At 50.7% G+C, this 17,828-nt stretch overlaps 1 protein-coding gene across 1 annotated transcript in view; it reads right to left on the bottom strand.

The window, feature by feature from the left end:
* Nucleotides 1-2,251: 2,251 nt before the first annotated feature.
* Wipi2 (WD repeat domain, phosphoinositide interacting 2) overlaps nt 2,252-17,828 on the bottom strand; it is a 39,337-nt gene continuing 23,760 nt past the window's right edge. The window contains exons 3-12 of the mRNA XM_021162403.2: nt 16,001-16,170; nt 13,547-13,643; nt 12,689-12,786; nt 12,224-12,316; nt 10,775-10,845; nt 8,879-8,986; nt 7,528-7,692; nt 6,475-6,582; nt 5,693-5,850; nt 2,252-5,085 (exon numbers count right to left, since the gene is read on the bottom strand). Of these exons, the coding sequence (XP_021018062.1) occupies nt 4,973-5,085; nt 5,693-5,850; nt 6,475-6,582; nt 7,528-7,692; nt 8,879-8,986; nt 10,775-10,845; nt 12,224-12,316; nt 12,689-12,786; nt 13,547-13,643; nt 16,001-16,170 (1,181 nt within the window). The 3' untranslated portion in view covers nt 2,252-4,972. The remainder of the gene's footprint in view (nt 5,086-5,692; nt 5,851-6,474; nt 6,583-7,527; nt 7,693-8,878; nt 8,987-10,774; nt 10,846-12,223; nt 12,317-12,688; nt 12,787-13,546; nt 13,644-16,000; nt 16,171-17,828) is intronic.

Raw genomic sequence — 17,828 nt, 5'->3', positions numbered from 1 at the left:
TAGCCCTGGCTGTCCTGGAACTCACTTTGTAGACCAGGCTGGCCTCGAACTCAGAAATTCGCCTGCCTCTGCCTCCCGAGTGCTGAGATTAAAGGTGTGCACCACCACACCCGGCTCATCCCAGTGACTCTTGAAGACAGGGCCGTGAACACATGCCATAGCCCACGCTGGCCTTTAAGTGCATGGGTGTTGTTTCCATCTATCTATGCCTGTGCACATGTGCGCTGCCCTCCATGGCCACAAGAGTGTTGGATCTCCAGGAACTGGAGTTGTGGGTACAGTAAGTGCTCATGACTGCTGAGCCATCTCTCTAAAGCGCTATTAGTTTTAACTGTGTGTGTGGTGGTGGTGGTGTGTGAGTTTGGGGGAGCCTCTGGGCCTGGAATTACATCACTGTGAGCTGATGTGGGTGCTGGGGAAACTCAGGTCGTCTGCAGGAGCAGCAAGCACTCTTAACCAGAGGCCATTTCTAAGTCATTTTAAAAAATAGGTGTTAATGCCTATATAAATGTATAGGAGCCAGGTGGTGGTGGTGCACGCCTTTAATCCCAGCACTTGGGAGACAGAGGCTGGTGGATTTGAGTTTGAGGCCAGCCTGGTCTACAAAGTGATTTTCAGGACAGCCAGGGCTACACAGAGAAACCCTGTTTTGAAAACCTGGGAAAAAAAAAAAAGTATAGGAACTACCTAAGTGGCTAGTGCCAAGAGGAGGACTTCAGATCCCCTGAATTGTAGATAGTTGTGTGCTACCATGTGGATGCTGGGAACTGAACCTGGGTCCTCTGGAAGGGCCAACAATGCTTTTAACCCCTGCACTCTCTCTCTTCAGCCCATTGAGGTAGGGTCCCCTCCACCCTCTGCTCCCCATCCTGAGACAGTTTCTCTATGGAGCCCCGGCTATTCTAGAACTTGCTCTTTAGACCAGGCTGGGTCCATCTGCTTCTGTCACCCAAGTGCTGAGATTAAAGGTGTGCACCACGGCTGCCTGGTGACACAGGGTATTGATGCAGCTCAGAGTGATTCTCTGTGTAGCTGAGGGTGTCCTTAAACTTCTGATCCTTCTGACTCCTCCCTGATATTGGGATAACAGGCATGTACCATATTACCCAGCTCTGATATGGAGACTTGCAATCATTGTGGCTTGGGGAGGGGCGGGGGAGACAGACACAGACAGAACACAGGCACTCACAAACACACATACCTGCAAACACACATACCTGCAATACCTTTACCGTAGAAGGAAATGTAGAAATGAATACTTTTCAGGTGCATCCCAGTATAGAATTAGACAGGGGTGGGGGTGGGGGGTGGTGATCAGGGCAGTCCCCTTGCATCAAGCTTGAAAAAGGTTTAATTTTTCAAAATAAAATGCTATTCCTTGTCAGACACCAAAGAAGAGTTGATCTTGCCCCCAAATCCAGAGTTGTTCCTTCTCTTTCCCTTGGGTTTCCCAAACCCCGCAGAGTGCAAATATAGTCTAAGACAGGTCAAAGATTACCGTAGGGCAAGAACTTAATCAATGAAGCCCTTGTGCTCGGCAGGCAGCTGTTAGTGTGCATTTCCAACAGGCTTCATCCCCCGGGGAGACACTTCTCGCACAGTGTGAGGAGGGCACTTGGTCCAGCTCTCCTCACACCTCAGACACCAGATGTTCCGAACAAGTGATCTGGTCATTGTTAGCATGCAGAGGGCAGGAGCTACGACTGGGGGCACGGGGCCATCGGAGCATGCATCTTTATGATGTCTTGATAAAAGCTCGGATGTGCTGGCTTGGGCCTGTAGTCCCAGAACAAGGCAGGCAGAGGCACATCATCTTAAGTCTGACTGCAGCCTGGGCTAAGTTGTAAGATCATTTCAAAAATAAAACAAAAAGAACCACGGAGAGTGGAGCTGAGCAAGGCACACAGTCCTCGTCTTAGCTGAGCTGTGACCAAAATACTCTGGTCTTTTCCAAGTAACACACCTGCTGTCGAGCCTCGTCTCCAAGTCAAACTGTGAGAGCCAAGTGTCCAAGCCGATTTGGCAGGAGCTGCAGCCTTGAAGCTCTCAGCATCCACGAGAGGGCAGAGTTGGGATGCTCCAGGTGGGCTAGGCAGGACATTGCTGAAACCTGCATGTGCTCTCAAACCTGCAGTAATGGTCCAGGCAAGACAGGCTCCCTCCACACACCCTCCACTGCAAGACCGTCTTCCACCCAGCTGTGTAGGCAGAGAGCAGAGCTGAACAAAAACCATGCACTTGACTCTGGGAGTTTTCAGTTTTAGTGTTTATTGGAGTCCATTGCTGGCCAGCCCCAGCACTGGGTACCCACAGGACATGCCCCCACACACCTCACAACAGCCCTGTGAGGTAGGGTTCTCGTACAGTCCAACCTCAGACCCCTGAGACCTGCCCCTAGCTCACACTTGTTGGTGTAGGCAGGACAAGGGACTCCAACTCTTGCTTTCATTGTCTGAGAAAATACAAAAGCTTTGGTCCCAATCCACACTAATCTTATAAAATTTTGGGGGGTTTTACAACTCCCATTCCCCGTTGTTTTTGTTTTTTTTTCTTTCTTTTCTTAAAGTCATCATCCTTTGGTTTTTTGAGACAGGGTCTCACTCTGTAGGCCAGGTTTGCCCAGGAGTATATAGTCTAGGCTGGCCTCAAATTTACAGCCATGCTCCTGCCTCACTCTCTTGACTGCTGGGATTACAGGTGTGTGTCACACCAGATTCCAAAATGTTCTCTTACCTTTGGACCTGAGTCCTGCTGAGGCCTGGCTCTACTGTCTGCATCCCAACAGCGAGTGCTGACCTCAGCCAGCCACTCTCTCCCTCACCTGAGGCCTGCGAGTGCTGTACGGATTGCCTGAGGTCACAGAGCCTAATCCTTTGCTTTTCTGACCTCTGTGGGATGGGCACATCTGTCCCAAGAGAGGAAGGCTCACCAAATTTGCCTAGCCTGGCAAGACCACTGATGGAAGGCACAGCCCCAGACTCCAGGAGCGGCCTTTTTCTGACCAAGTTTCCAAGTGAGGAAACCATGCTTTAGGGAGACATGAGCTCCAACTGTCTGTGAAACCCCAGCTCCCTAGAGAGACCTCAGCAGAGGGAGCTGAGCTCTAAACCCAGAGCACAAAGCCAAGGTCACCAGCGCAACAGCCACACTCTTTGGTTCCAGGAAACCCCAGCTCCCAATCAGCCCCGTGTGCTTCCCACAGTCAGTTCCTGTGAAGGCCAGTTTTAGTCTCCCAGTGAAGTAGTCACTGAACTTGGCCACAGGCTGGGGTCGTCCCAGGTCATTAGGGTCCAGGACATTCATAGTTTAAAGTCCAGCACACACAGCCTAACCCTGCCTCACTGTTTGGCTCCTCGGATGCTCCAGGGCACAGGTGCCAACAGCAGCCAGAACTAACAGTGGGTGTCCCTCAAACCCCAATTATGTGATTAGCCATCCTTGAACAGCAGGAACAGGGAACCTCAGCAGATTTAGCTACAGGCACCCTGCAGATATACTCTACCAGACATAACCACACTGGCCTGAAGGCAGCTAGCTACCTGTAGTCCCTCTTATCCGGATGCCTGACCTGGGCTGGATTAACCTGGTACCCCAACATTATCCAGATTTCCTGCTCCAAAACCCCTGCACCTAAAGCCATAGTGCAGAAGCCACTGCCACACCCTTGGGCTTCACTGCTGGGCTCTGTTCTTTAGAATGCAGATTTGAGGACCTCAACTTCTTATTCTATAGAGCTGAGAACAGAGCCCAGCACAGCAGTACCTGTAATTCCAATTAACAGGAAGTTGAGGCAGGGGGACTACTTTAAGTCTGAGACCAGCCTGGGCTTTATAGTGAGTTCCAGAGCCTGGGGTGTAGTGTGAGACCACACCTTCCCCAAAGACAGCAAACAATCAAAAGCAGACAGGCGCAGGGCAGCACTGACATCTGACCTCACTTTCCTGCCCTTGTAAGATCAAAAGAAAAGGCACATCACCCCAGGAGGGAGTCTCCTGCCGCCTCCCCGGGATGGGGAGGGGCCCCTCTACTCTCTGCTCTTTCTGGGGAGGGAGAAGAGCCTCTGGCAGACAGCACTGCTCCAGGTCAGCAGAGGCTGACCCTGACCTAGCATCCTTACACCTTTGTGCTTTTTTGGGAATTGGAATAGCTATAGACTCTCCTTTAAAAACAACAACAACAATAAAAACCAAGTCACAGTTATGGATGGGGACAGGAGGAGACAGAGCATTTAACGACACTGAGATATCACCTTTCGAGGTTCCAGGCTGCCCTGGTAGACTGCCAAGTTCACCTGTCAGAAGAGAAGGCACAGAGAACAGAAACTGGCCCTCTCCCTCTCAAGATGCCCATGGAGACTAGGACCCAGAACAACAGTCCTCCAGTGGAGGAAGCTAGTCCCAGAATGATCCAATCTGGAAAGAGTTTAATAAATTGGGAGGGAAAATGGCCCAGGTGGGGCAGTAGGGCAAGAGGACTCCTGACAGAGGCCACTGTCCACTGGTGCCCTGGCTGGTCTTGGTGGGCACATGGGCCCTGTCCCTGCAGAATCGCTGCACGCAGACTTCTTCATGCGTGCCCTGGCATGAGACCTGATGACTGTGGCTTGCTATGGAGTGGCCACTCCACTCTCTCTCCTATGCTGGCTTGGCACATCACACATGCAAAGCAAGGAGACTCCACAGACTTCACCAAATAGTTAATTTTGGCAAAAAAGAAAAAGAAAAAAGAAAAAAAAAAGATTAAAAAAAATTAAAGAGTGAGAGAAAATAAAAAGCTAAATTCATAAGCAGGATTAAAGTCACTGAAGTGAAAACTGTATTTTCTCAACAGTATGAATAGGCTATAACTACAACCTCTGCTTTAAGTCTCTGCCATCCTCTCCCTCAATTCAGGTCAAAGTTCATAGCAGCAATGCTCAAGTCCTCAGCCAGGCAGTGTTGTCTGCTCCTGGGCCGGAGTTCACAGGTCAGGATCAGTCAGTCCGGAGAATCATGGGAGGATGTTCGCTGTCTTCATCCAGGCGCAGAGCACTGGCTTCATCCTCTAGGCATGCACCACCCACAGCACCCAGGTCATCTGTGTAGGCTGCAGAGACAGGAGTGGCACCCTCAGAGAGCTGGGACCAGCAGATGATCCTGCCGCACCAACCACAGGGCGTGTCCAGGAGATGGTACTTGGTTCTGAGCTATGGCCACACTAAGACTCTCCCAGCCTGGTCAGAGTGAGGCCTCTACAGCCTCAGGTAGAGCCAGATGATGCCACTCACTTCCCAGCATGCACTAGGCCCGCACCTACAGTAAGCAGTGGTAGCTGAATGCACTCCTGAGTGACTAAGGGACTCTATGGGATTCTAACTGGAGACACCGTCCTGGGGTACAGCTGAAGGGATGCTCCCCAACATGGAGGCAGCACCTCTCTCAAGTTTAGGGAACTTAAAGCATGATGGAGGTCAGGACGGGCAGCCTCTGCACGTCATACATTAGGACACCTCTTACACAGGGAGGGAGTAGGCTAGGTGAGCTCACACGCAGCCCGAGTCTCTGGCCACAATGACTGCCTTTCCCCCCAAAATGAAGAATATTAGTTCACTTTCCCAAGCCGTGGAAAGAAGCCCCGGTCCATGGCTTCACGGGAGGCAGTACTTCCAGGGACAGCACAGGTGGATGTGCCCCGGAAGCGAATGCTCAGTTACCTTCTAAGTTGGCGTCCTGCCCTTTCCCAAGTCTTGTGGGGGACGAGGGCACATAGGCACCTTTGGCAGCTGCTGTGCCGTATGTCTGCGTTGCTAAGGGGCAGTCATGAGATGCAGAGTCTACGATTTCACTGGTCGTCTCCATACTGCCATCAAGCCTGGAGACAGTAAATGAACACGGTCAGACTCACTGTGTCAAGTCTGGTGTGATGGCTCATTCTCGGGAGGTTGAGGCAGGAAGATTTCCCCTTAGTTTGAGGCCAGCCTTGGCTACAGAGCAAGACCTATCTCAAACTAAACAAGTTGCTCCAGAAGGACAGCTGGACATACGGATAGCATCGCCTGGGGCCGAAGACGCCAGTCAAGAAACTGCCACAGATGTGTGTTCTTGCCTGACGTGACACTCCCACCAACATGACTCTTATCAGATGCGACACGCATCTCAATCACCGCCTATGCATCCCCAGCCTGGATCCTGAGGTCAGCAGGCTCCTGGGGAGACACCTTACTATAGACCCCAAGCCTCACCCTCAGCAGGGACCTGGGGAGCCACCCAATCAATCGTCACCATCACAGCCTCAGGCATGTCTCCCTCCTCTCCCCGAATGGCATCCTGTGGCCAGCAAGGGAAAGTGGAAGGCTCTCAACACCAGAGGAATGAATCTCGATGGGAGCCAATGCCTGTGAATGGCACAGGTCAGCACCCGCCTTCAGGGGATGGATGAACAGACCCACCACCGTACCCACAGCTGCAGACCACCCGCCACGCAGAGCAGCCTCACCTGTGCTGACGCATCAGCGCACACTCGCCGCCCTCCTGGGGGTCCAGGTTGTACATGTACAAATAGCCATCTGATGCTCCTACCAGCAATCGTGGGATCTTCTGAATTCTACGGAGAAGCAGCTGCTTTTATGTTTCAGAAGGAGAACTGTTTTTCCCCTCACAAAAGGCATGTGACTAAACCTACATCTCAGCAGAGCTAGGAAGAAAGCCACCAGCCAGCGCATTAGGTGATGACAGTACCTGGGCTCCTCAGAGCGAAGCGGGCAAGGCCAAGGATGGCCTGGGTGTGAGCACACACTGAGTCCCAAAGAACGCGTGGTGGAGCAGGGGAGCTGTCAGTTTCGCTGGTCACTAAGGTGGGCATTTTCTCTTCCCTGTGTGTTATACATACACGCACCCATCTACGCATGCCCGTGGGGAAGCCAGAGGGTTTGAGATCTCCTGCTCTACCACTCTGGGCTTTGTTCCACCGAACCTGGATAGAGGCTGGCATCAAATCACAGAGACATACTTGTCCCTGCCTCCCTTAGTGCTGAAAACAGGCACTTGTGAGCATATCTGGCTATTACGTGGGTGCTCACTGAGCAGCTCCCAGCCTGAGGGTGGGCCTGTCCACAGTTTCCAAACCTGCTTGTGCCCACTTTAGCAGAACCCCAGAACTGCAGCCTCTGTAGCTACTCGAGTTAGAAGACACAACTGAAGCCCAGAGCAGAGCCGTCCATCACCTGTCTTACAGACAAGCTTGCCGGCACTCCACGGTGACAATCCCAACCGTACAGGCAGGACCTCTGTCCCCCGGATGCTTCCACTAAACAGTGTTAATTTCCTACTATCTGACTTGATGTTTCCCACCAACACAGACACCCTGCGCAATGCAAAGAAGGCTCTGTGGTGAGAACGCCAGACACCTAGGTAGTACTCGATGGAAACCAGGCTTGGACAGGCTAGACAGCGTCACATGCACTCTGCAACCTAGCAGCAAGTGCAGTGACTGTCCCTGGCTCTGTATGCATGGGCAGGGGGTGGGGCCGCAGGCTCAGTTTGTACTCACGTGGTTAGTGAGCAGATGTTTTTGTGGCCACAGAATGGCAGGCGGACAGTGGCGAAGGCCCTGCCCTGGTTGAACATTTCTGTCACTTGTGAGGGCAGGTAGCTGGTAGATGCCATGAGAACCTTCCCAAAGTAGCCAGTCCAGGTGGTGGGCTCTTCCGGAGGTCTGGAAGGAAGACCATCACACAGGTGAGACTGCGTTCTCACTGCCAACTGCAGAGCCTGACAAAGATGGGCCATGGAAGGCACGGAGCATCCTGCTCTCTTCCGGCCCAGTGGCCACGGCTACGTCAGAGAGCATTCCAGCAGGAGCTCCCAACCCAAGCCACACTCCCACTTCAGGAAAGACCCATCGCATTTCCTTAGCATGCATGCTCCTGACCACACTTACACGGAGGGCAGGACTACCTGTGGGAGTCAGGACGCTGCTTAACAATGTGGGCCCTTGGAGGGACACAGGTCCCATTAATACTAGCCTCAGTGGATGCTCTTTGAATTCCTGGGGGGAAAAGACAAGGAGTCTCTCTACCATGCATCTGTTTCAGGGACTTACGTTTAAGATGGAAGCACCCAGCTCCTTGCTAGCCTATGAGTCCTGGAGTTGTGACTGTCTTTCCAGAGTGGGGACACACAGATACTGACCAGGAGATACCCTGGGGACCCTGATATCTGCCCTCACGCCTTAGCACCCTGGTGTACCACAACATCCTCCCAGCACAGGTCTCCTGCTCAAACTGGTCTTGGTAGTGTTGTGCCTACCCTACAGCCAGAGTGAGCCTGCACCAAGAAACCGTGTCCTTGGGCCATGTCTTTTGGTGATCATGGACAGTTTACAATTTTGAGTATTTTTTTATTTTTAGATAAATTTAAAGTGTGTGTGTGTGTGTGTGTTGTATGTGTATGTATATACACAGGTCAGAGGACAATGTACATTAATTATTTTTCTCCTTTCACCACCTGGTTCCCCAGAATGGAACTCAGGTTGTCAGGCTTAGCATCTTTACCCACTGAGCCACCTAATCAACCCTTTAAAAGCAGCGACCAGCTAGCTCAGTGGTAGTATATCCCTGAAACACTCCGCTGTGCCATCCTCAGTGCCTCCCACTCCCGACAAACCCTGTTAGAAAAGCTGGATTTTAGTCAGGTAAGGTGGTACATGTCTTTAATTCCAGTGTGCAGGGGCAGAGGTAGGTGGAGGCCAGCCTGGTTTACAGAATGAGTTGCAGGACAGCTAGGGCTATAGAGAAACCCTGTCTCAAAAACCAAAAATTAAACCAAACCAACCAACCAACCAAACAAAAACCCAAAACAACAACAGAAAAAGAAAAGACAAGCTTGTCTTTGCCACTTACTTTTCCCTCACAGCCTCAAGCTTGAAGATGTGCACTGTTTCGGTGTTGCTGGATGCAGAGAGGAACATGCCGTCCATGCTGAAGGCCAGGGAGCAGATGCTCACACACCTGAGGAACAGGGCTGTGAGGGAGGCCCCAGCCCACCACAGAACACACTGGCAACAGCTGTGGGGGTGGGGCTGTGGCCACTGAGGATGCACTTTTGTCACAGACACACTGGCTCTACATAAGTCTGTCCTTTTGTCTACCTCCTCCGGAGAGAGAAACCTTGTGATAAAACCAGGTAAGAGCAATTCTCCAGATGTTGGCACAGCGTCTTACTGTGCAACCCCGGCTGCTCTGGGACTTAGGATGCAGACCAGCTTGGTTTTGAACTTATAATCACTCTCCTACCTCTGCTTCCCAAGTGTGCTCAGATTACCACCACCTGACTCCCTCATTCTGAGACAGGGTCTCTCTCTAGAGCTCTGTCCTTGAACTCAAGACACTCCAGCCTCCAGTCTCTGCCTCCTTGGTGCAGGGACTAAAGGTGAGCCATCACACTCAGCCAAGAAAAACTCTTCAGTTAGTCTTTAAACAATCTATTTTTTTTCTTTGATTCCAAATAACCAAGGCTGTGTGACTACGTAGAACCAGATTTAGGTGGATAAGAATGGGACTGGAATGTCTGACCGGGGGCTGGGGGGCAGTCCACAGAGCTGCTTATGTTTTAGAGCAATCCCCCAGCATATGTTTCCAAGGCCATAAACATCCCACAGCCTGAATAAACAGAGTTTCCCTTAACCCTTCCAGGTATGTTAGGACTTCCAGAGTGTTTCCACATTGATGGAGTATATACAGCAGGTGGCACACTCTGGGCTGCTGCCTCAGTGTCTGTCTAATGGGCAGGAATGCCAGATCTACCTCAAGAGGGTCAGGCCCCACGTCCAGACTCAGACCCCACACCAGGCTTGACTCGGCAGCACAAGCAGACAGCATGGTTGGGAAGGACATGGGGTATAGTGAGTTCAGAGACACTCCTAACAAGACACTGGACATGGGACACCAAGCAGGGACACAGGAGAATCACTGAGAGAGGTGTGCTGTGAGGAAGACCAAAGATACAGGCCTTGAACAAGATCACAGTGTCTGGGATTTGGCTTTTCTCGAAGTGTTTTGGTTGAGACACAGCCATACTATACTACACTTACTATAGTGTGTATATGTGTATATGTATATACAGACACACGCACTACACTCTATACCTACTATACAGCCCAGCCTAGTGCTTGGATTACAGGTGTGGCCATCACAGCTGGCTCTTGGCTTTGGAAAGGTGATACCGAGACATGTCTGCTCTATCTCTGGGGACATCCCAGCAAGAAAAGGGAGGTAAGAACAGGTCCCCAAGAGAGGATAGCCAAGCATTCCTAAATACTTCTTAGCATTCAACATGAAGTCCAGGAGAGGCAGTTACACCTCTATTGTGTTCCCATTTAAAGAGGAGAAGGTGAGATCCAGGGGCAAAGGGACATGCTACTACCTTGTTAGTCAAAGTGATGGCTCCAGGGCTTGAGCCAAGCCAGCAGGCACCACAGCCCAGCCCTGTCCTACTGTGCTCTAGTGTGTGCCTTAAGTAGCAGTAAGGGAGGGAGTTTTAGGTACAGATGCAGGATGCTATAGATGGGCAGATCATGGAGGGAGCTCAAGATATCTGTCGGGGGAGGGGAGGTGGGTGGGACCTCAGAGGCAGAGGAGCAGACAGAAGGGAGGAGCCCAGCAGGGCCTGCTGTTATCCTATCCTTCTGAGACCAGTCCCAGGAGGTGAGCCTGGGCCCACACCTCCCCTGGCTTGAGGACAGGTATGAAAACTTGAGACCCAAGGGACCTCTGAGCAGCAGGGTGCAAGCCCTTTACCTCTTCACTCCTCTCCTGAACTCAAACAGCTTCTGTCCCTCTGGAATGGAAAACACCCGAATCACAGTCCCCTAGGTTAGAGAGAGGACAAAGGGGGAAGGAAGAGAACACAAAGAGAACACAATTTTAGCTGAGCAATCGCTTTTCCTTTTTCACATCATTCTACATAGCAATAAGCCATGCCTGTTTACAGGGGCAACTCGGCTTCCTCTCCGAGCTCCAGTTCTGGGCTAGCACACATTCCTGCTGCCACAGACCACAAATGTTCCATCCTATTCTTGCCCACACCGTAGCATTGCTTCAAGTCAGCCTACTGATCTAGAAACAAGGAGCCTTGAAGCCAAATGTGGACAACACCAAAGCACTACATCCTTAACCCACTGATTTCTTATTGGAATCTCTTATGTTAATAATTAGACACCTGTACTTGGGATCCACACATGACTTAAAAACATCGTTACCTGCAGTAACAGTATGTAAGAAACAACATTGATGTCGCAGAATAGTGATGTTTAAAAATATTATAGCTGGGAGGCAGAGGCAGAGGCAGGCGGATTTCTGAGTTCGAGGCCAGCCTGGTCTACAGAGTGAGCTCCAGGACAGCCAGGGCTGCACAGAGAAACCCTGTCTCAAAAAAAAAAAAGAAACAAAACAAAGAAAAATTACAGCCACTGAAGTGATTTTTTTTTTTTTTTGGTTGTTGTTGTTGTTTTTAAGACTGAGACAAGGTCCCACTATGTCCCCGGCTGGCCTGGAAGTCACTGTGTAGACCAGATTGGCTTTGAATTCAGAGACCTACCTGCTTCTTGCATCAGTGCTATGCCTGATGTTTTCCTCTTTTTATGCCACACACAAGCATTTGCTCCTCCTCCTCCTCTTCTTTTAGTTATTATACGTTATTATATGTGTGTGTGTGCATGTGTGTGTTTGTGGGTGGGGGCCAGGACAGCCTAAGGAATCAATTCTTTCCTGCCACAGCCCCTGCCCCTCCCCTTCCATGTGCACACATACATTTGTATAGATACACACATGCACACAAGCACTGACATGCACACTTGCTGAACCATCTTTATGTTCCCTGCCATATGTCCCACAATCCCAGCCTGTAGCACTAATGGAAGGTGGTGGAACCTTCCAGAGGTGAGGCCTCCAGGAAGTCAGTTCCAGTCTCTGGAAGGAGACCTCAGTCCCTCTTCTTTCTTCCTGGCTACTACCATGTGACCAATTCTTCTCAGCCATGGAGCAGGCTCGCAGTGGCAGAGCCAACTGACCACTCACTAACCCATCTGTTCTCTGCATTAACACATCTGAGGTAGGAAGCCAGTACTGGCAGCCTCTAACAGCGCACCAAGGAACAGAAAGCCTGCTGGTAACCTGGACTATGTGAACAGAACGAGCAGGGTTCATGGAGACCACTGAACCAGGTTTCCCCTGCCACAGCAGACATACCTTCTCAGAAGCAGTGGCAAGCTTGGTCCCACTTGCATCAAAAGCCAGGGCTGCTAAGGGACTATCATGAGCTGGGATCATGTTTGCAGCTCTCTGTAAAGAGGAAACAAAGAAAACATGACTGTCATACAAGAGTCCTGTCCCCACGGGGCATCAGGTGGAAATGGCTGCTAGAACACCATCACTAAGGACAGCATGAGTAGCGGAGCCCTGTGGCTGGCAGGCCCGTGGAAACACTGCTCGGACTGCAGCACGCAGAGCAGCTGATCCCATTTGCTGGGTTCTGTCAACAAGCACACCCTGGAGTTCAGCACTGTGTGAGTGCTGGTAAAACATGGGCAGCTCAGCCAGACCTGCTCTGCCACCTCTGGAGAGCACGGGAGGAAGCCATGCTACTGAACCTGAGGATGCCACCGCACGCCTTCCCAGCAAAACACATCCTCCAGAGCCACTCAAGGACCTCACCAAGTTAATGGTGTCGAAGACCTGCACCTCTCCAATGCTCGCACTCCCTGGATACGCCAAGTAACAGTTGTCATTGTTTATTGACAGTGCACACAAGCCTGTGGAGACACACAACAACTGAAGGCAAATTGAGTCTAGAAGGAGAGCTTTTAGTGTTAGAGCGGGATTACCATTTCTAGAACAAAGCCAGTGAAAATGTAGCAGGTAACTCCCTCCCCCAGCCCTCACATTGTCCACCCCGGCCACCCTGGGTGAGGCTGGCGTCAGTCAGATATGAAAGAATGACCAGCAGGCTGGGCTAAATTAAGCACATCCAACCAATGAGCTTCCATGCTCTCAAGGTAGGTGCACAGAGAGGGTGGCTCAGAGGACGGCCCCAGGAGGGATGATCGGTCAGTTTACATCTTCCGAATTTTATACCTGACTGTGCAGACCAGAGAGGACCCTCCCACCGTTCACTCTATCGTTCTACATCTGTTTATTTAGTGTGTGTGCGCCAAGGTGTGCATTAGGCAGAGGACAACTGGAAGGATCTGATTCTCTCCTCCAGCTTGTGAGCTCTGGGAGCGGCACTCAGCTTGTCAGGGTTGGCAGTAAGCGCGTTTACTTGCTGAGCCACCTCACAGCCCATGGTTAGCCTTCAATGTTTTCTGCCTATGTGTTCACCTTTGGTGCGTGTGTGTTCACATGCCCACTGTGTACGGTGGCAAGGTCAGAGGACAAGCTGCAGACGTCAGTTCTTCTCTTCCACAACGTGGATTGTTGGAGCCACATTGAGGTAGTAGTTAGGCTTGCTGGTAAGTGCCTTAACACGCTGAACCGTTTTACAGGCTCAGACTCTTCTTAGCGATGGCTTACCTGCAGGGTTTGGGGGTGTCTCTCGGATGGTATGAAGTACCTTCATGTCCCGGATGTTGTGTATGTAGAGCGACTCTTCCAGACACACAATGAGCCGCTAGAAACAACAACAGAGCGTGAAGAAGCACCTGGGCTGGCATGGGCTAGGTTCCTCCTGAGCTGACTCCTGCTCCGGGACAGCATGAGGGTGCTGTACAGACAGCAATGTGTGCAGCTGCCGCTCCACTGCCAATCAGGCTCTAGAGCCATTTGCATTCGCTCCCGTAACAATATATGCCTAGTGCACTATGAATTCTCACAGGGCGACTTAATTCAGTACCATGTGCTTAGATGACTGGGGAGAGATCTACCAAGGTAAACTACTTTATAAAACCAGGGTGAGGGCTGGAGCAATGGCTCAGTGGATAATAGCACCTACTGTGTGAGCCCAACGAGGTAGCACAGGCCCGTCCTCCACCTACTAGACTGAGGCAGGAAGATGGCACGTTTGAGGCCCCAACACAAAATAAAAAGTAAAAATGGGCTTAGCAGTAAAGGCTCACGCTTTGCATGTGTGAGGTTTTCCCTGAGTACCACAAAAGCACAGCCCCCCAAACCCATGGTAACTGGGATACCAGTAAAATACAAGGAGAAGCACGCAAGCCATGTCACCATACACACGGGGGTTAATTTGCTGTAAAGTTCTACTCACTGTGTTTTAAATGTGTGAGTGTGCATTTGCATGCATGCATGTATATGTGTGTGCCTCGTTCCTAGGAGCTCCTAAGAGGGCATTGGGTTCCCTGCAGCTGGAGTTACAGGGGGCTGTGAGCCACGTGGTGTGGGGGCTGGGCAAGAGCAACAAGAGCTCTTTTCTTTAAGCCATCTCTCCAGGTCCCCTATCCTGTTTGTATTCATTTTAAACACAGGACACCAGGACTCGTAGATGACAAGTCAGGACTGATACCGTGAGGGGCTTGGCACACACTCCACGTCAGCATGCACAGGAACGAGAATCTGTTGTCTTCGACCTGAAAAGTGCTCAAGCTATTCTGTCCCACAACTTTCCAGCTGAACTGGATAATTAGGCTCACTCCTAGTTTAATCAGGCAGTCAGGAGACACAGGTCTGGCTAACTGCTTTAAAAAAAGAAAAGCCGCCCCTTGGAATCCAGCTCTCTCAGGAGGGAAGCTGTACAGCCAAGGCACCTTTCCCTGCAGAACGTGTTTGCTGCCACAGAGGCAATGCTGGAGGCTTGTCTGCGTGGCTACCTGTGTGCAGACTGAGGCCAGGACTGTCAGGAAACATCCTCAGGCTCCATACAAAGTCGGGCCACGTGGGTTTGTCTTATTGGTTTGGTGGAAAGTATATGTTGTGGTAACAATTCAAAGAAGGAGAAGGAACAGACTTTCAGACAGTGACCTGAGAGTAAGACTTGTGCCTGAGGAGCATGATGGAAGGGACAAGCCAGTGTCCTGTGTGGGACTGCTTGAGTAAAGCTGCTGAGAATGGAGCTGAGGGTCTGGCTAAGCATGTGTATGGAGGAGTCAGGCTGTGGCAGTGCACACCTTAATCCAGCACTGCACAGGCAGAGCCAGATGCATCACCGGGACCCAAAGGCCAGCCTGGTCTACATAGCAAGGTCCAGGACAGCCAGGGCTAAATAAAGACCCCATCTTAAGAATCCAAAAAGGGCCGGGCGTGGTGGCNCACGCCTTTAATCCCAGCACTCGGGAGGCAGAGGCAGGCGGATTTCTGAGTTAGAGGCCAGCCTGGTCTACAGAGGGAGTTCCAGAGGGCCCAGGGCTATACACAGAGAAACCCTGTCTCGAAAAACAAAAAAAAAAAAAAAAAGAATCCAAAAAGGATAGGCATGGTGAGTAGAGATGATGGTGCAGGGCTGGGGAGGTAGGTAATGAATGGTTCTGAGCCAAAAGCCCCAGTGTGTGACAAGGGAGGAACACCGGACAACAGGGAGTACACACTTGGGTTTCCTTGTGTGGTTTCGTGTATGTGTGGGCATCCACGTTTGTAAAAATGGTGGTTAGAAGCCAGAGATGTCACCTGTACTACTGCTCAGTTATCCTCTGCCTCATTCCCTTGAGACAGGGTCACTTCCTGAGAACCTGAAGCTAAGGCAGGTCAGTAAAGCACAGCAATCCTCCTGCCTCTGCCCACTGCAATGCTAAGGTTAGATACACATGGCTTTGTGTGCAGCTGCTGGGGATTCAGACTCAAGTCCCTATATTTATACAGCAAGAGCTCTTAGCACTGAGACACCTCCTCAGCCACTCCTCTTATTCGGAGACAGGCTGCCATCCTTCTCATCCTCCTGCTTATACCTCTCACTATGCTCAGACTCCAGATGTGTGCCACTCCAGCTGGTTTTATGCGGTGTTTGGGATGGTACCCAAAGCTTCAGGGCACAGGGAGCAAGGCAAGTGCTCATCGTCTGAGCGGCTTGGTGCCACTCACCTGCCTGTTCAGCTTCACAGCCAGGATTGTGTTGGAGTAGCTGTAGTTGCATATCTCAGTTCCCTTCTTAAAGTGGCAAACCTTCAGCTTCCTGGGGGCTTTGAGGCTGACAATGGCCACCAAGCTGCTTGAGAACAATCTCTCCACAATGCAGACATCTTCAGTGTCAGCTGGAACCAAAGAAGAAAGACACATGTGAGGATACTGAGGATACATACGTTTCCGGGTTAGGGCACAAGTGCATGCACTTTTAACACACACACACACGACACAGAACATTGTAAGGGATACATGGGCTGACATATCTCTGGAGTCGAAGGCCAGCAGAGGGGATGGAAAGTCTCCTATCTGGAGCCATGGCTTCCGTCAGTATAAATACAGACCACACCCTACATGCAAATTCTGATGCCAAAGCACAGAATCGTGAAATGTAAATGTGCTCTGCTGCTGGCAGGACTGGAAAGCACACTCACTCCGTTTACTTGCGGGTGTTGTTTTTAATGTGTATTGTGGGGTGTGGGGGTGCCATGACCAGAGTACAAGTCTATTGTGAGGGTCCTGGGGTTCTAGCTCAGGTTGTCAGGCTTGGCAGCAAGTGGCCATCTCACTGGCCCATACTTATTCAAGTAAGGTCACAGAAAGCAATGCTGCAAGGGATGCACTCTGAGGCCCGATCCATAACTGCTGTGGCACTGGGCAGGAACCCGAGCTCAATGTCAGCCCCATGTTGTTGCAGTCTTTCAGCAAGCTGGCTTGAGAAACACAGCTCAGACTCTTTGTAGCTGAGGATGGGTGCATCAGGACGGGACCCTGTGGAGCTCAAGAGGATTTGTGTTTCTGGCAAGTACATGGCTTCATCAGGTCTGCCTGGCCTGAAAGGCAATGTTAACGTCCATTAACACCAGACACAAATGTAGACATCCAGAGATGCTGATACAGAAAGAGGATCAGTTCACAGCTGCAGACATGGTGACTTTTGCCTTTAATCCTAACATTCAGGAGGCAGAGGCAGGTAGATCTCTTGTGACTTTGAGGCTAGCCTGGGTTTACACAGAGTTAGGTTAGCAAAGGTCACTAAGACTGTTTTTAAAAAGGAGGGAGGGGTAGGCAGAAGAGGTGGCACTCCATGTAGAAAGCAGGTCAGGGTGGTGTACCGGGAAGCAGAGACACGAGGGCCCATGCAGCTCACTGGCTAGCTAATCTAGAGGACTGTTTAGACACTGGTCTGTATATGAAACACATGCACGCACACTTAAAAAAAGGAAAGTCAGTTATAGTGGCAATAGAAACAAGAGATCTCTGCAAATTTGAGGGCATACTGGTTTACATAGTAAGCTCAAGGAACCAGGACTAGTTGCCTATAAAGAACCTGTGTTTAATATCCTCAAAAATGCAAGACTGGATTACACCTTTAGTAACTCTAAAGATGGGGCACCCATAGGAAAGTGCAGTCTATATAACACTGACTGTGTGTGTATGTATGCGTGTGTGCATTCAGGTGCAGGAATGGGTTTGTGGCCCACAGGGGAAATCAGAGGGAACTTAAAGTTCTGATCATCCCAAGTCCTTTCTGTTTGAGTCTCCACCTCCCCAGCCTGGGGATTCACCTATGTCCTGCGCATCAAAACTCGGGTCCTTGGACTTGGAAGGCAAATATTTTATCAGTGACTTCATCATTTCCATAATGTAAAACTGATGGTAAGTAATTTTACATAAATCCACTGGCCCTTTAATTTAAACCACGGGTGAGATAGTCTTAATACCTTTCTACAGGCAGCTGTATGCCACCCTTCATTTCATAGAGTCTGAATTTGAGGAGCTGCCCCGA

The sequence above is a fragment of the Mus caroli genome, chromosome 5, assembly GCF_900094665.2.
Source record: "Mus caroli chromosome 5, CAROLI_EIJ_v1.1, whole genome shotgun sequence".
Lineage (NCBI taxonomy): Eukaryota > Metazoa > Chordata > Mammalia > Rodentia > Muridae > Mus > Mus caroli.
The sequence above is the reverse complement of the archived record's forward strand: the minus strand, read 5'-3'. Positions and strand labels throughout refer to the sequence as shown.